The sequence below is a fragment of the Rhinolophus hipposideros genome, assembly GCF_964194185.1.
Source record: "Rhinolophus hipposideros genome assembly, chromosome: 1".
NCBI classification, from domain to species: Eukaryota; Metazoa; Chordata; class Mammalia; order Chiroptera; family Rhinolophidae; genus Rhinolophus; species Rhinolophus hipposideros.
Genome location: NC_138047.1, coordinates 3,897,776 through 3,915,468, shown reverse-complemented (window position 1 = coordinate 3,915,468; position 17,693 = coordinate 3,897,776). Strand labels below are relative to the sequence as shown.

The 17,693-nt window shown below is 44.1% G+C and overlaps 1 protein-coding gene across 33 annotated transcripts in view; it reads left to right on the top strand.

Annotated features, from left to right (window-relative positions):
- The window catches only part of ZMYND11 (zinc finger MYND-type containing 11), a 118,702-nt gene that overhangs the window by 94,598 nt on the left and 6,411 nt on the right, over positions 1 to 17,693 (top strand). For 24 of the 33 annotated variants that reach the window (XM_081055573.1, XM_081055562.1, XM_081055581.1 and 21 more), the window contains 10 exons: positions 4,795 to 4,872; positions 5,296 to 5,388; positions 7,293 to 7,380; positions 7,927 to 7,982; positions 9,089 to 9,166; positions 9,996 to 10,114; positions 14,474 to 14,681; positions 15,023 to 15,091; positions 15,730 to 16,002; positions 16,306 to 16,491. In XM_081055573.1, the coding sequence (XP_080911699.1) occupies positions 4,795 to 4,872; positions 5,296 to 5,388; positions 7,293 to 7,380; positions 7,927 to 7,982; positions 9,089 to 9,166; positions 9,996 to 10,114; positions 14,474 to 14,681; positions 15,023 to 15,091; positions 15,730 to 16,002; positions 16,306 to 16,491 (1,248 nt within the window). The remainder of the gene's footprint in view (positions 1 to 4,794; positions 4,873 to 5,295; positions 5,389 to 7,292; positions 7,381 to 7,926; positions 7,983 to 9,088; positions 9,167 to 9,995; positions 10,115 to 14,473; positions 14,682 to 15,022; positions 15,092 to 15,729; positions 16,003 to 16,305; positions 16,492 to 17,693) is intronic. The other 9 variants (XM_081055579.1, XM_081055577.1, XM_081055576.1 and 6 more) reach the window with 1 other exon arrangement.

Here is a 17,693-nt window from a genome sequence, read left to right as displayed (position 1 = left end):
ACAGACGCCACCGAGCCCTCCAAGCTTAAACAGTCATGCTGGCCCTCCTTCCACAGGAAAGGTTTGCAGCCCTGGGGAGTCTGCTGCCAGACAACATTCTGGATATTGAAAGTCCAAAAAGTACGAGGCCCTTGTCTTTGTCACAGACTTGGGGGCTTGGATTTGAACTCTCATGTGGAAGATGCCGTAATTTCCGCTTTTGCACTCCTTGTTTTCTTCTGGGTATTTGCTGTACTGGAATACTTGCACAGGCTTGCTGAGCTAAAATGGTTTTATAACTGAAGAACAGGGTCTCTAGGGAACACTGACATTCCGGACAATTTACCCCTCAGTGTCCCTGGGCATTGCAGTCAGTCATAGTTGCTCGTACCTTCTTTCAGCCAGACACACCCATAAGGCACTGAGGGTGGCACTTTATTCATGGGTTTTCTCTGGCATCTGCCGAGACTCTTTTGATTTGCTCTGACCCAGCGCTTATTGGTAACTGGCTTAAATCCCTTACTCAGGAAGATGGTTGCGGTTTTCTGTTGTTTCTCCCGTAAATGGAAGCGGCCCCTCAGTTAGTGCAGCGTCTCCAAGAGCTGCTCCCTTTAGTGGGCATCTTCTGCGTATGCGAAGCAAGTGCTCTACCACTGAGCTACATCCCCCTCAGCATCTTCTGCGTTATTTGTAACCAACACAGCTGCTGCCAAGGGACTGTTTAAAATGGTTGCAGCGACTTTGTCCACAGAATAGGAAGTTTGTTGACAATTTGCAGATGTTGACCCAAATCACTCCTGTGGGCTGCCGGGTGATGGAAACAGTTACCAGGACCCACTGAGCTTGGCTAGGGTGTGTTCTGAGCTGTACCCTGTCACAGAGCGAGTCCTGAGGCCGGCAAGTAAAGAAGAGCTGCCGTTCTTAAAAGCCTGAGGAAGGGCTGGGTCTGAAATGATCTGCAGACATCATACAGCGTCACGTTACGTTTTCTGAACTTGTCTATTGTCCACAGCTGTCTGCTTAGCTATGTTCCAAAGACAACAGTGCTCCCTTAGAAGCTAGCCCTGTGCTTAGGTTAGTCAGAGTGGCTTTTTCTCCAGCCATTATAGACGCCTTGGTCTGTGTATGTCCCGGAAGGCAGCTCAGGACGTTACCGAAGGCATCCCTGGAAGCCTTAGGTGCAGCTCAGGGACCGGCTGCAGTGGCGGTGACTTCCTTGTGGATTCTCAGCCTCTAACTTATAACTGGATGCTGTCAGCAGTAAAGCTCACACATTTAGCCAACGTGGAAGCACTGACAGCAAATGTGTTGTCCCTGCACATCGTTGAGGCAGGGTTTGCCTGTGTTCAGGGTCCTCTCTCGTCTGCTCCAGCTGCGAGCAGGCAGCACGGGGCCAGCACACAGCTGTGCCAGGATGGCCGCGCACTCCCCGCCCCAAGAACTGTGCATTTCCATTCTTGTCCTGCATGTGCAGAAGAGTGCCGTGTTTGTCAGCAGCACAGAGACATGGGCAGCACTAGGGAAGAAAATTAAACCAGGTAACAGAGGCTTTTCACAAAATCATTTTCTTTGTCTGTGAAACTCCTTTTGATGTGTCCTCCATGCAGCCCAACCACTGACGTTCCTAATACAGTACCTGCAAAGAGTGAAAAAGTAATTAAAACTGAAGAGCATTTCTGTCCGTTTGAGACACACTGCATGTGTCTGTGTGAGGGCACAGCCTCTGTTAGGCTGCTGTGCAGTGGCTCTGTCAGGGCTGCATGTCAGAAGTACTTGGGTGTCAGCGCCACGAGTGCCAGGCTCCTCCCCCGGCAGCACTGGCATACTCGGGTGGCGCCTTCCTCTTTGTGCTAAAATGTCCTTTGCAGGGGTTCGCACAAGTCCTGAACATACCATTTGATGAACAGATAAATGCACACACACCTGTGTTTCCAAGTGCCACCGAGGCGGAGAATGTGACTATTGAATCCCCTTCCCAAGGCAGTTGTTCTCATTACAGGTCCGTGGCACCTGCTCTAGAACTTGACAGAAGTGGGTATGGGTGTTTTTAAAGGCTTCCTGGGCAGCTGTCCTGCACAGAGTCGGTCAGCATTGACATAGGAGAGCGGGTCTGGGCAGCACTCTGTTAAGTGGGGTAGGGGGCCTCTGGAGTAACGCTGGGAAGGAGGGTGGGGGACTCATGTCTGCGTAACCGTGGAGGTCGTCAGTCCACGTTCCTTTTACATTTTGCTGGAGGTAGTCCTTTCCAGGATCTCAGCACCAGTTTTAATTGCACGTAGAGGGAGAAAAGCTCGAGCAGCTTGGCTCTGAGCACGTGCAGACACAGCATAGAAGCAGATTAGTGCTCTGTGTGTACCACTTAACTTCTGTCAGATTAAGGCCTTCCGCCTGACTCTGCCTTTGCAATCTGCTAACAAGAAAGAAATGTTGCAGTATGTGGTGGCACCAGTTGAGCAGTTCATTCAAAACTGTTTGCACAGATGACACCAAAGTGAAAACATTGCGATGTGACATCGCGTTACATGTACATCTGTGACTGGAAGCAGGCACTGAAAATGGACCTTTCTTTGTTTAAATGCGAGCAATCTAGTGCACAAGTTACCCAATTTAGCAAAGTAAAATGGGGCTTTCCTTACTGTTTCAGAGTGTTTCAGTAATTTGTTTCACAGAAAGCACGTTAGTTAGGACATTTCAGCTCTGGTGATACTCCGACTCCAGCACGGCCTCGTCTTGCCCAGGCAGAAGCACTGAGTTGCATTATTTTCCAAGGCTCTAAAAACTAAAGAGGTTTCATTCCAACTGACAGTGAAGCACTCATGAGGTGATGAAAACGTGTTCCTGCTCACACATGGAATATACCTCCCTGGGGACAGGGGCGAGCTGTGGCAGGACATGACGCGACCCTGGCCACCGCCATCCCTCGGGACACTGCAGACCAGATTTAGGGAAAAGTAACTTGTATTTCAGCCTCCATAAAGTGGTGACTATATTTCCCCTGTGAAATGTTACCTAATTAAAGGAACGACATCCCCACAGATAGTGTTACACAACCTGATGGAGATTGCTGTTATATGTGAATTGACACAATTTAGGATTTAGTGATCACACTGGTATTTGGGGTCAGCAATTGGAGCACTGTACCCACTATGTTTGTCAAGATCGAGCATGTAGTTGGAAGCACCTGTGATGATTCTTTTTCAGGGAATGTAGGTTTCCCAAGAGGTGAACACAGAGCAGCTTCTTGGCCCACTTAGCTTTCTTCTCTCCTTATCAGACCATTTATTTAGTATAGAAAGACATGGAAATATGTTTGTGTTGCAAAGACTTGTGTCTGTAGTGTAAGCAGCTGCCTGTGCTCCGGACCTAAGCCCCCACCCCCTCTGCACCACCGTGTGCTGGGCGTTCAGGAACGGCCGTTCTCTTCCGGTGGCTGTGTGCGCAAGGCTCACTGGGGAGCTGGACACAAATGAGAATTTATCAGCCACATCGAAGTTCCCCTCCCCCAAAGATTATAAACCTGGGGTCAGGAAATGTCGTTGCCTCTTCAATTCCACATCGATACCCTTGGTGCTTGGTCTTGACCAAGTGTCACAACCCCCTGATGAATTAACGGATACATGGGTGAACAAGAAGATACAGAGAAAAGTGTAGCTCAGATGCTCAGGGGTGAAGCCCAGCTGCATTTTAACAAGTTCCGCCGGCATCTTTGGGTGAGACCAGGACTGGGAGAGCTGCCCTATTATTGGCATAAATCCAGGAGTTGTGCACAGCTCACACATAAAGCTAGGTGAGGAGAGACATCCACTGTCCGTGCAGGCGAGAAGTGGAGGTGGGGCACCTTAGACGTGCAGTCAGGAAACTAGTTAGGAAAATGGTTCATTTTCATTCACTTTTCATCTCAGACATTTTACTACTGTGTGTGTATTATCAATTTGCTTAGGGTCTAGCTGAGAATTATCAGTTACATGAGAAATGTCTGCATCTCCCTTCACTGTTGAGCATAGTAAAACGACTTCCTGTGTTGTAGCTCTGCTGGGAGTCAGAAGCTAGTGGCCTGACGCCGTGAAAGCGCCTGCTTGGTTGTGGTCTAGACCTCTGACGGCCGGGTGTCTGCCGCGGGGTCTTAACCTTGACTGGACAAAGGGGACGTCTGTCCTGTCTCCTAGCTGTCCAGAAAGGACATGAAAGGTAGAATCCTCTGGGTTTTTTCTTCATGTGAAGTTAGAGTTTCTGGGAGAAAAGTTGAAAAAGCTAATTAGCATTTAGGCCAGACTAATAGAAATTGGAGTTCTTATTGAACAGATCAGTAGCACTTTAAAGCACTACGCAGGCATGTACCACCCCAGTGTACCACACAGTCCCTAAGTGACACGGACTTCTGGTAACCTTCTGTAAGGAAGAAGGATATTATTTTGAAATTCACCATTCACTCTTGCTAATTTAAAATAATACTACAGGACTTCATTGTTGTTGTTGTTTTTTTTTTGTAAAATAAGTGATTCTACATTATGTCGTTATATCATCTTTATCGTCATTATTTCTTTTTATCTGAAAATTGGTTTAAGTTTCAAAATATTAAGAAAGTAGAAAGTGTATAATTACCTAAGGTATTATGTCAAGTACAACATAATACTTTCAATTCTTGTTACAGTAAATGCTATTTTTGCAATGCAAATTTCAAAGATTTCTCTGTACCAAATATGTTGGAAACAGTGCATCTTTTAATGAAATCTTTGAATACCACTATCTGTCATATATGGGAGTCTAGAGACGTAAATGACCAGATTTCACATCTGGCCTTTTCTGTTTTAACAGAGTGTCAAGAAGAAAAATGCGAACAAACAGGAGCTGGGCACATACCTGAGGTTTATCGTCTCCCGCATGAAGGAGCGGGTGAGTCTGAAGGGTGTTTGAGTCCCCAGAGACGCTGTAAATCTCTGTGACCAACGATGACCCAATAGATTAGGGCAGTGTGAAGGGTGGGGACCTGCTGTCACGTTTCTATTGTACAGTGAATAGTTCTATAAAAGGCTTTCAAGTTTTTTGTTTTGTCTTTGTGAACAGGCATTTATTCCTTTAGCTTCATTAGATTAGAAACACATTTTAAAAATTCATTTATCAGAATGAACATTTCTGTGGATAATTACTGTTTAAAATGAACTGCGACTTGCCACTGTAACCGTCCTTTCTATCAGAACCTCGAGGACTGTCACGTGAAACTCCACAGGGCACGTTCATTTTTTGTTCAGTTCTAAAGTACTTGTTTAGAGATTGATGCAGCCATGTTTAAAACTGATGTGTCTAACCACCTTTCAGGCTATAGACCTTAACAAAAAGGGGAAAGACAGCAAACACCCGATGTACCGGAGGCTGGTGCACTCAGCGGTCGACGTCCCCACCATCCAGGAGGTAAAGCCACCTTCCGTGCACCCCAGGCTCACCAATAGCTCCCAGGTGGCCAGGTGCCAATCTGGTGCCCGTCTGTCAGGCACTATGGCCAATGGGCATGGCCAGCACACGCAAGGGTCATACGCTTGCTCTGGTGCATGCGTGGCGGCACCCAGTAAAAGGCCTGGCTTTAAGCAACCTGTAGACCTTGCTACTTGCTGCTTACAGCGACTGTGTGGGCGTGGGCAGTGTAACGTCCCTTCATGTTCCATCAGGGGTGGAGGCTTGGGAAACATTGTTAACTTAATTGTTAATACTTAATTACTAATTACAGTAAAACCCAATAGAACACTTAGCCGTGTTTCTACCTAAGGCTGTGAATTACTGATTCTGTACCTTATGTGTCATTCTGAAATTTTAAAATCTTATGGTTGGCCATAATAGCTTATAGAGAGACCATACTAATTATTTGAAATTATCTTACAAGTTTCCTAACCCCCTTATCAGCTAAGAAAGACTGAAGATGTATTATTTCAATGGAAGAAAAGGGTAAATGAAGGTTCCCTTAAAGTGGCTGGCAAATCCTGGAAGGAAAACAAGTAATTTTAATTTCACCTCCTCGCTGCACATTTTATAGCCTCTTTTCCTAAACTCTAAGGCCTCTAAAGAATGGGGAACCAGCTGCTCTTCTTACCCACCTCTGCTCCCGCAGCCCCTTCTCCCCACCCGGCATCTTTGCAGATCCCATCTGATCCTTTTGGCTCCACAGAGAATACTAGACGGGTGGGTGGTGTCTTGGCAGGTGCTGGCCATGAGCATAAGCACCTCTATTTTGTAGCGAATATAGGGGAAGATGTGATTTTTATGCTTTCAGGAGCTTACAGTCCAAACCAACATGCAAGCCATGAGGGTGTACACCTCACAAATCACAAAGGTGCTTTGAGATCTGGGGTGCAGTTGGAGATCTGGGTACATGTTGGGCCCCTGGGGAGCTCTGGCCAATGGATGTGTCTGAGCGTAGTAAAGCCCAGTGCTACCTGAAATCCAGGGGGAGCTCAGATGTCAACATTTGTAGATAAGCCCTGTGTCCCTAGGTGACAAATAGGAGGCACCTCCAGCTGGGAGACAGAAAGGTGGGTTCTTAATGATTCTTCAGAGGCCTTAGCATTTTAGCATTTAAAGGCCAAGCTATTTTCAAACATATTTCCTGAAAGTATCACCAGGATAAGATAATGCCTCCCTGCTATACAAGTTAACTTTGCTAGTTAACTTTGTCATACCCTCTTCTAAAAATGTGTCTCCCCATCCCCCCCCAAAGAAAAAGCCCTCAAATTTCCTCCATGACCCTTCCCTTTGGCAGCTAAAGGCAAAGCTACAGAGAATCCAGTGATGGAAATCCTTGACGTATAACACCAATGTAGGAGAAAGCCTGGCATTGCCTCGGTGCCTAGAGGAAGGCTTTGTTTTTAGTTATTCATGTTAGTACCTCGTCCCAACTCAGAATTATAAACACACCTCCTTCATAGTATGGCAAACCAGCACAGAAGCCAACAGCTCCTTTTTTTGTTTTTCAGTCTTTATTCTCCGGTGTTATAAAAATGGGAGGTATGTATGCAGGCCCAAGCTTTCACTTCTTCCAACAGTTACCAGCAGCTCTTATCATCGCTGCAGTGAGATGCGTAGGCTGCCAAGTTCACTGTCATGAATCAGCGCCGGGGACAGCGGTGGTGCAGGACAGCAGGCCTGCTGCACTTGCCCATGCTGTCACGTCCCACCTGCGTTGCACATGGAGCCATGGGCGTTCCTTACGCTCAGTCCATCAACACAGGAAGATTCTGCTCTGACCATGCTCAAGCCATGGTAGCATAATGCAGGCAAATGTATTCACTAGTGACTCTTGCCTTTTTGTTTTTTGGCCTCTGCAGAAAGTGAATGAAGGGAAATACCGAAGTTACGAAGAGTTCAAAGCTGACGCTCAGCTGCTTCTCCACAACACAGTGATTTTTTATGGAGGTTGAATAGTATTTGTTTTTTCTCGTTTGCATGTTTTTCCATACCATTTACATTTCAGGTTAAAAATATCATTTATAAAACATTACATTAAGTTAATATTTTAATGATCCTTAAGTAATAATATTATGGTTTAACTCTTAAAAATATTTGGTAATGTAGTCATAGCTTATAGAATTGACTGCCGCACAGCAGAACACTAGTATACTAAATGATGAAAATACTATTCTTTATAGTTTTATGTTGAAACTTGTAAACTTAGTTGAGAGGCTTCTTAAAAGCATTGTGATTGATTCTGGTCGTTTCCCTATTAATATCCTATCATTTAAAGGTGAAGAAAGAGGCTGCTCTATACCTAGAGAATTAGTGTTATGTTAGATACCAAATTAAAGCTGCCTGTAGAATTTTATTTTGTGACCTGAACTTTAAGTATACATTTTCATTTTAAACGGTACATGTCCACTTTCGTCACACTGCAAATGTAACCGGCTATTAACTTTGATAGTCTTGTTTCCAGATGCCTGATAATAGCTATGTCTTTAATTACAGCAGACAGCGAGCAAGCGGACATAGCGAGGATGCTGTATAAAGACACCTGCCATGAGGTGCTGTCCAGGCGCAGTAATCCACCTTCTTGCTCTGGTCCATGTGAATTCATTTCAGAATTCCACCTGTCTTATATACATTTTAATTTTGTAATTTCCTTTAAACATAATTTTATTTCCGTGTTTGACATACATGGGAAATAATGCAAATAGAGGGGGAAGAATTCTGGTAGACACTTCTCAGAGAGATCCTGGGAGATGTAGTTTCTAAGTAACTTCTACAAGGAAACTTTGTTTGCTCTGCTATGACTACCCTGAAGGGTCTGAGTCCCATAATGCATTCTGGCACCTGGCAGATGCTTAATTAGTGTTATCATCTTTGAATGAAAGATTCAAATTTGAATTCCTACTAGACTACACAAGCAAAATAACAACCAAACAACAAAGTTCATATTTATACAGTGAATGAAATACACATTTAGGACAGGTGTTTTCTGTGTGGTCTTTCTTATTTGAAACCTCCAACCTGTAACCATACTACCTATCTTTGCCAAAGTGTCTCAAGCTATGTAAAAAGTTTTTTCTTGAATTAATTTCAAATTTGATCATTCAACAAATATTTAGTGAGTGTCTGCTATATGCTTTGCAGTGTATTAGGAGGAGTGAAATGGTGATGGAGGTACTGGCTTCCTGCTCATGGAGCTGTGTATTCTAAGGAGGGAGACTCAAACAGAAACTGACAAAATAGATTACTTTACAAGTTGTAAAAGAATGTTACAGAAGAAATCAGGGACTAAAGTAGAGAATAGGCAAAGAAGTAAAGGCTGCTGTTACTGGCAGTGGGCCTTCTGTGCGGGTAGATGAGGAAGGCCTTTCTGAGAAAGCATATTTGGGTGTTGACCTGTCAGAGGCATCGTGAGGCCGGAAGGCAGAGGTCAGACATGCCAGGCCCTGCAAGGAATTTGTCTTCTATTCCCAGTTCTGGGACCATGGGGAAAAGGCAGGCTTTTCCAGTATTTATTGAAAACTTAAAAATGTAAGCTGGAACGAAATTCAAGGCTATCTGTGCACATGGAAGAGAATATTAATTTACATGGACCTATTTTGCATAGTTTAATGCACATGTATATTTTATGCAGGCTAACATGGTTGCTTTTCTTTTTCAGTTGGATGAACTACAGCTTTGCAAGAACTGCTTCTATTTGTCAAATGCTCGTCCTGACAACTGGTTCTGCTACCCTTGTGTATGTGACATTTTGTGGTTTTGGGTTTTTACCTCTTAAGTATATGATGCTCTGAGGAAGTTTACTTCCAATATGCTTAAAGATTATATTCTTTCCTAAATGTTTCTTTGTGTCGTAGTACATGTGGTTTTAATGAGTGTAAAACCTTAGACACAGGAAAACAACTTGGGATCCCGATTCATTTCTGACTTTAAAATGAGGATCTAAGAATAAACATTGGGTCCCTTAACATTAGAATGGAGTAGATTTTTGCCTTTCCTCTCATTCTTTCACAAGAAATCTAAAGCTTTATATATGTTTATGGCTGTGTAATTTCCCCTGAAATTACATGATTTCAGGAAGGGTGCTGACAAGAAGCCTGTGAGTGTTCTGGGGACCCCAAAGGCACGGGGGTCAGAGGCCGCCTCGAGCAGCCAATCTTCCAGAAGTTGCTGTGCTTCTCAGTCACTTGAGAGTTTCATTAAAATTTGGACCTCTGATGAGGTAGGTCCGAAGCAGGGCCTAAATCCTCCTGTTTGTAACGGGCTCGTGAAGCACAGTGACAGCCTGCCGTGTGCCCCTGCCACCCACACAGCTCTGAGACCATTACAGCCCAGAGTGCTGCCGGCAGACTCTCCTGTCTGTATTCCTACTGTAACGTAGATTCTAATTTTGGGGTGTTTTTCTTGGAGGCAAAGCGAATCAATCACAGAAAAAAAAGTTCTGTGTGTTTCGGAGTTAGAAAAGAAATCTTCAACATGATGAATTACACTTGACCAAAAAGTTCAGTATTAATGGTATACTTGTACTTAATGCTTTAATATGACAAGGTAAAACATTTTATTTCCAGATACCTAATCATGAGCTGGTTTGGGCTAAAATGAAAGGTTTTGGATTCTGGCCAGCCAAAGTCATGCAGAAAGAGGACAATCAGGTTGACGTCCGCTTCTTTGGTCACCACCACCAAAGGTAACCACGTCCCCACGGGCAGCAGTCAGAGCTGAGCCTGTGGGAAGCAGCATGAAGCTGCTTTTAAATGGAGGAAATGAATCAGCACATGACTTGACTAGGCAGCTTGTCGAGGATGTCTATAAATCGTTATTTCTGGGTATATTTCAGATGTTATTTACTAAATAGGACCATTTCAGTCGCTGACACTGGGACTGCATTCATAGTGGCTGTGAAGGGGACGGTTTCTCAGGGTGTTAAAAAAGCCACAGACAAAAATTACAACTCGGGAGTAGAAGAGAGTGTCAATCTCATGATCTGAGAACGTTTATGAGTACCTCACATGTGTGTAAGAATTACATGCATAGAACTACCAGACGTTTCCAGTCTAGATTTTCAAAGTTTCTGTTGCTGGGGAGATGTATACAGCAAAGCTTAAAAATTTACATTTTCATAATATAAAAACATGTATCCCAAGGGTAAAAACTATTTTTATTACTATAAAATTATTGTTGCATGGTTAGTATTTCATACCAAGCATGCTAAACTATACTGTAAAACTATAGCTACTTCCTTCATTGTGATGTTAAGGCCTTAAAATTTACTGCACATTGAAAATTAAAAAGTCTAAAATCTTATCCTAACCAATGTGTCACTGACAGCATTGACTCTAAAAATGTGAATTTTAGAGTCACATTGAATTTCACATTGATTCTAAAAATGTGAAATTCAAGTTTTCTGAACTATCACAGGACTCAGAAATTTAATGAGTCTAACTAATCAGACCACAATAGGAAAAAGAATTCATGTGTCATTTTTTGGAGTTGATTTAACACAGGTTTTTAAAAGGAAGAAGTGCCAATGGTCAGCTACAGGGTCAAAGTCATACTTTTGCAAGGATTTCAGTTTACAGCCTGTGAAGTGTCTCCTGTCAGCCTGAGGGGCAGCTGTCTTGTGCAGTTGTTACTGTGAGATGCTATAGAAGAAGGGGCTTCATTCCTCTCAGTAGTGAACTTTTCATTGATCTTCATTTAATTTAAACAGAATTTCAGTTACAAGAAACCAGTGGCTAGTGTAAATTTCCAAAAAAGTCGTTTTGTTTTTCTGTAGACGCACACTTACCTGACACTGCTTTCATGGCAAGAAACATTAATTAAATAATGATACCATAATTCAGTACAAAATGAGTGTCTAATTGTGTGCTTAGTAAGTGGTGATCACCCTCGCTTGTTTCTGTCCCAGTGAAGCAGTGGGGAAAGGTGGGCTCGGCCAGGTGGCTGGTTCGTAGGCTTGTGTCCTGCCACCATCATTTCCTGCTCTAGTTTCGCTCAAGTTATTTAGCCTCCCTGAGCCTTGTTTCCTCATTTGTAAAATAGGGGCGTCAGTAGTACCTATCTGATAGGGGTTGTAAGATTTAAAGACGTTGTATATAAAGACCTAAGCTTAGTGCCTGCCAGGTAGAGATACTTACTCAACATTAGCCTTGTGATACAAATGTGTGAACAAGAAAGGAAGAGTTTGATTCATGTTTTAAAATTTCATTAAATAAAAGTTAGCTTAGAATAAAACAAGAATCCAACAGTTATTTTTTAAAACCGTACTGCCAGGTGAGAATAACTGGCAGAATTGTTTTAACTCTGTTTTTTTTTTCTTTTTATCACTTTTCAAACAGCTTTGTAGTATCTCCAATATGAGGTAATATACTGCATGACATAAAACAAATTATGCAGATTTTATCTAAAAAATTTCGGGCAGATGGGTCTCTAAGGCCTTTATTTTAGAAAATAAAATCTACAATTTTACTATCAATCTAGTCTTTTTGCTGTGCTTTTCCTGGTTACATTGTGACCAGTAAGATCTTTGAAGTGAATGAATGATTTATACTCTATCATATCAGAATATTTGATGTATTGAAAAACAAACTATACAAAAATTAAAACCATGCGTTTTAATTACTTAAGCAACACCAAAAGCTGATGGCCAGTAAGGACTACCAGCCTCAAGTTTTCCTTAATATTCTTTTTTTTAACCATTTTGAAGTGTACAGTTCAGTGGTGTTGAGTGATTTCACACTGTTGTGCTATGTCACCACCAGGAAATATGCATCATGTCTTTTCCATATCAGTGGGAGCAAACAAAGTGTCAGTGGTCCCGGGCTAGTCCCTTCTGCACCCTGCAACGTGCCCATCCCTGGGCCCTGAGCTCCGGGTAATGTGATGCTACAGGAGGCCAGCTGCCTCGTCTGCTGAGTCCGAGTGGGGCTCTGCCTGCCTGCTAGCCAGGAAGGGGTGCACAAGGTCTGCCTGGCGGCCCTGCTGACTCTCTGCTGGAGCCGGCAGGAAATCGGGGGCCTGCAAGAAACAGTGGAAACGTTTCGAGTTCATTTGCTTGCACATCTCTGAGCCACTTGCGTTCTGCATGTATTCAGAGCATTCAGGATCCCAAAATGCATAGGTACAGCTAAATTAGATTAGAACACTTTTTTATTAGATACCCTGAACTGTTGAGTGTTCTTTGTTTGCCTTTTTCATTTTTATTTTTTGGGTGCTCAGATTGACTACCCAGTGATAGTCTTTAAAACTGAAATCTGATTGTCTACAGTCATGGAATTCATTAAAAGAGAATAGGAATGTATGTATGAACAGCACAGAATTAAATCCCATGTTAAGAATAGATGTGAATCGATTTTATTATATCCAAGGCATAAATGGATAAGCAAAGGGGAAAATCCAAGTGCTGGTCCTAGTCAGTCAGCACTGCTTGTAACAGAAATATCTCTCAAAAACCTACTGCTTTTAAACATGAACTAACATACTTTTATTGATTGTCTGGTACGTAACAGGTGCTCAGTAGGTACCTATTCACTGAAAGAGGAGATAAAATGTTCCCTAAAGATTTAGTGACAAGGAATTGACTCTTCCATAGCACATTCTCCTGTGCACTATTCGCATTAGAGCTTAGACGTTTTCAAAGTATGTTTTCTTTGATTTCTAACAAGCACTTGTGTCAGAAGAGACTATGTTGATGTAATGTTTATAAACATTTACATAACAGTTCAAATTTAATAATTTTAGCTGTCAGCATATAACAGTCTGAATTATTATATACTTAAAATGTGCTTTTAAATTGTAAAGCAAATAGCGTAGTTTCTACAAGCAAGCTAGAAGTCTGCATTTATGGCGTGGACTCGTGAGTTGTGATTCTCTAAGATGCCTTCACAGCAGTCACAGGCCTGGGATTTCTGAAACTCTGAAATTGTAGGCCGGGAATGACATCTCACACATGTAAACAGGAGACTGAAAAGAAGAAATCTTGGTGTGTTCACAGTGCTGTAGCCCCCCGTGAAGCCTGTGCTCTGGAAAATGGCTTACTGTCAGGCACGCAGCCTAGTTTCCTACCTCACTTGTGACGCCCCCTCAACCTGGACTTCCATCCTTACACGGTCCCTGTCTAAATCCTGCTGGTCTTTGAACATGGAGCCCCAGTGACAACCTCTTCCTGTCTAGAGCACCCTGGCGTCACCTGGGCTGGGCTGCATTCGCATCATTCCTGACAAAGTGTAAGGTCCTTCAAGACAATGGCATGATATGCGGAAGTGCCATCCTAGTAGCCAGGCTCCTTGGTGCCGTCACGGGGCTCCAGCCACCAGTTAACTAGCCTAGCGTCACCCCATCTGGGCAGCACGTCTTCCAGCTGTTTGAGAGGTGGTCACCCTGGGCAGACAGGTGCAGACAGGTCCCATCCACAGCTGTGGGTGGTGTGGTGCCTCCCGCTGGCACAAAGCACAGCGCACGGCGTTCCAGATGGGCCCGCTTCGGTCCAGTTTAGTGATTAGGGCCCCGGAAAAGTTGCTTGAATTTTTACCATTTTTCCTGATAGAACCAAGTACAGTGTTTCATCCTACGGTGTTAGGTCAGTAATGCATATAATTCAGACACACTTAAAGCTGTGATTTGCTGGATGTGTGTCCTCGTTAATCGGGGTTCATCTAATGAGTAGGATGTGATGTACATACGACTTACTAGATAACAGATTTCAGATGCCCTCACATTACGTATCTCATGAAAATTTCTGGGCATTTTCAAGTGATTCTGTAGTTTTAGTCTACAAAGAGCTGGATTTTAAATAGCATAGTGCTAACCCTTTGGAAAGGGCTTATGCAGAATGCAGGTAGAGACTATGTCACGCTTAAGCTGGCTGAAGGAAATAGCACTTCTGAGGCTCTGACAGCCGCTCCACCTCCGAGGCTTTTCTCTGATGCCCACCTCACCTGTTTCAGCTCCAAGCCAGAGCTGCCAGACACAGTAGGCTGTCCTGTATGGTGGGTACGGCGCAGCGCCACTTGGGGAGTCTCTTAACTACACCTTGCAATGTTGCCAGGGCTTGGATCCCTTCTGAAAACATACAGGATATTACAGTGAACGTCCATCGGCTGCATGTCAAGCGCAGTATGGGTTGGAAAAAGGCTTGTGATGAGCTAGAGCTACATCAGCGTTTCCTTCGTGAGGGAAGATTTTGGAAGTCTAAGAATGAGGACCGCGGGGAAGAGGAGGCCGAGTCCAGTATCTCCTCTACCAGCAATGAGCAGGTGAGCAGTGTCCTGCGAGGAACCACCTGTGAACATCCTTAGTTTCACCCCTCTTTGCGACGTCAGGTTCTCAGGTTTCTCCTTCCTTCCCATAAACACCTGTAAAGTGCTCTGCAAAGGAGACCCAACCAGTTCAGAGAGACAGATAAACCCCCACAGCCCTGCTCTGGCCATGCCAATGCGGAGAGCACGCTGCCCTGCGGGCCTCCACCTTACTCTGCAGGAGCGGCTGGAAAGGGCAGCTTCCAGGTGCATGGAGCAAGTCACCCCCATTGCCTGTAGGTCCATCACTAGTGTTTTCACCACAAAATAATGTGCTATTACTTTTATGGTGCCCACAGCTGAAGGTCACTCAAGAACCAAGAGCAAAGAAAGGACGACGTAATCAAAGTGTGGAACCCAAAAAAGAAGTAAGTTGTGCACTTGGCAGAGTCCAGGAGGCAGGAAACAGATAATATTTTCAAAGTTGTTGTCAAGGCAGTTGCTGGGATATGTGCCTGTGGGATGCGTGGCCATCACTCCAGTCCTGTCAGCCAGGAGTGGGCCCCACCCTCTGACCCAGCGCATGGGGGTGGAGGCAGGCACTCCTGGGATTCACGTTTGCTCATGCAGTTTTATCCAACACACCAGTTAGCCCAACATTTTAAAACTGGAGGAAACTATGGCGAGGCCCAGACTTTTAAAAGTCAATAACCCACACACGTTTTAAAACCAGTTGTAGATCTGGGCATAGGCCACATGCAGACTCGGCGAAAAGTGGTTCAGGACTTTAGGAAAATTTTTGGTGAATTGAGTCTGAGGAAGTGACTATACATTGGTAATGGTTTCATATTTTGTATGATAAAGTTATTTTTAGCCTACTTGAAAAGCAAACATGAAATTACTGTTTAGAATTATTGTAGCTATTGCATGGATTTTTTTGCTTATTTTTAAGTGTGTAAAATATACCTAATAGAATTCACCATCTTAATTATGTGGTTTTTAACAGCAGTGTATTCTGTGGCTTGTTCTTGAACTGGTTTCACACTGAAGCACTCTTGCCCTCCAGGAACCAGAACCTGAAACGGAAGCTGTCAGTTCCAGCCAGGAAATCCCCACCATGCCTCAGCCAATCGAAAAAGTTTCTGTGTCAACTCAGACCAAGAAGTTAAGTGCCTCTTCACCAAGGATGCTGCATCGGAGCACCCAGACCGCCAGTGACGGCGTGTGTCAGAGCATGTGTCATGACAAGTACACCAAGATTTTCAACGACTTCAAGGACCGCATGAAGTCTGACCACAAGCGAGAAACTGAAAGAGTCGTCCGAGAAGCCCTGGAAAAGGTGAGGGGCCCACTCGGCGCGGTGCCCTGGCCCTGCCCTGGACACGGCGGGCAGCTCTCCTGTGGCCGGGGAGCTTCCACTCACGCATCAGCCAGGGAGCTGCTTCTCCACCGTAGAAATACAGTAGAAAAGTGTCTTTTCTAATACTTCCATCAGCAGTAGTACTTTTCTCCCCTAACCATTTGCAGCCCTTAGTCACATAAGGGGATGAGGTACATCATTTCAGTACAAACTATGTGTTACAGTTTTGTTCTGAGTGTCCATGGTCTTGTACATTGTGGGCTGACTTGGTTTTCATTTCAGCTGCGTTCTGAGATGGAAGAAGAGAAAAGACAAGCTGTAAATAAGGCCGTGGCCAACATGCAAGGCGAGGTGGACAGAAAATGTAAGCAAGTGAAGGACAAGTGCAAAGAGGAGTTTGTGGAGGAGATCAAGAAGCTGGCAACGCAGCACAAGCAGCTCATCTCTCAGACCAAGAAAAAGCAGTGGGTGAGTGAGTGGCAGGCAGTGTGCTTCAGAACCTGGCGGCTGCAGACGGGCCAGGGGGCGGGACGGGGGGGGGCGAAAACAGACGTGGGACGGAGGCGGGAGGTCTGTGCACACAGATCAAGCGTGGAATTGGCGGTGTCACTGTACAGTTCCACTGAAATCTGTGATCTCGGCGCCAGACGCCGCAGAGCTGAGCTCTGCTCAGGGTGGTGTGTCAGGTTGACACTGACGCTTCTGGACAGAGCTTGTTAGTACACCATGTTTCCCCGAAAATAAGACCTAACCGGAAAAGAAGCCCTAGCATGATTTTTCAGGATGACATCCCCTGAACATAAGCCCTAATGTGTCTTTTGGAGCTAAACTTAATGTAAGACCCGGTCTTATTGTCGGGGAAACACAGTAGTTAATTTACATGACTTCTCCATCTCTGCTTCTGTTTCATGTGGATAAACCCGCTCACCCTGACTTTTGCCTCCTGATAGGGGATATCTAAATTGTGAAATTATAAATGTCAGTGTCACGGTAGCAGATTGGGATTTTCAGAATTTACGTGACTTTTACACAGTAGTCTATGAAAGAAATTGATTACTTTTACTGTATAATAATGACATCTCACTGGTTTTTAACTGCACTTAGAATCTGAGAAATAGTTCAGGATTTCCTCCTTCCTTGTAGCTGAGTAACATTCCGTCATATATATGTTCCGCCCCCTCTCTATTCATCTGCCCATTGACAGACACTTGGCTTGCTTCCATGTTTGACTGTTGGAAGTACTTTCCTGGGTCATAGGCGGTTCTATCTTTAACTTTTTGAGGATCTTCCATACTGTTTTCCATAGCAGCTGCCAATCTACAATCCCACCAACAGTGCATGAGGGATCCCTTTTCTCCACTGCCTCCCAGCACTTGTGTGTTATGATGACGATAGCTGTCCTCAGAAGTGTGAGGTGGTGTCTCACTGGTTCTGGTTCGCATTTCCCTGACAACACTTAGTGACGTCGAGCATCTCTTCATGTACCTATTGGCATTCCTATATCTTTTTTGATAAATGTCTATTCTCAAGTCCCTTACCCATCTTTGAATTGAGGTTTTTTTGTTGTTGAGTTTTAAGAGCTCTCTATATATTCTGGATATTAATCCCTTATCAGCTATATGATTTGCAAATCATTTCTCATTTCTCACATTCTGTGGATAACTTTCAAA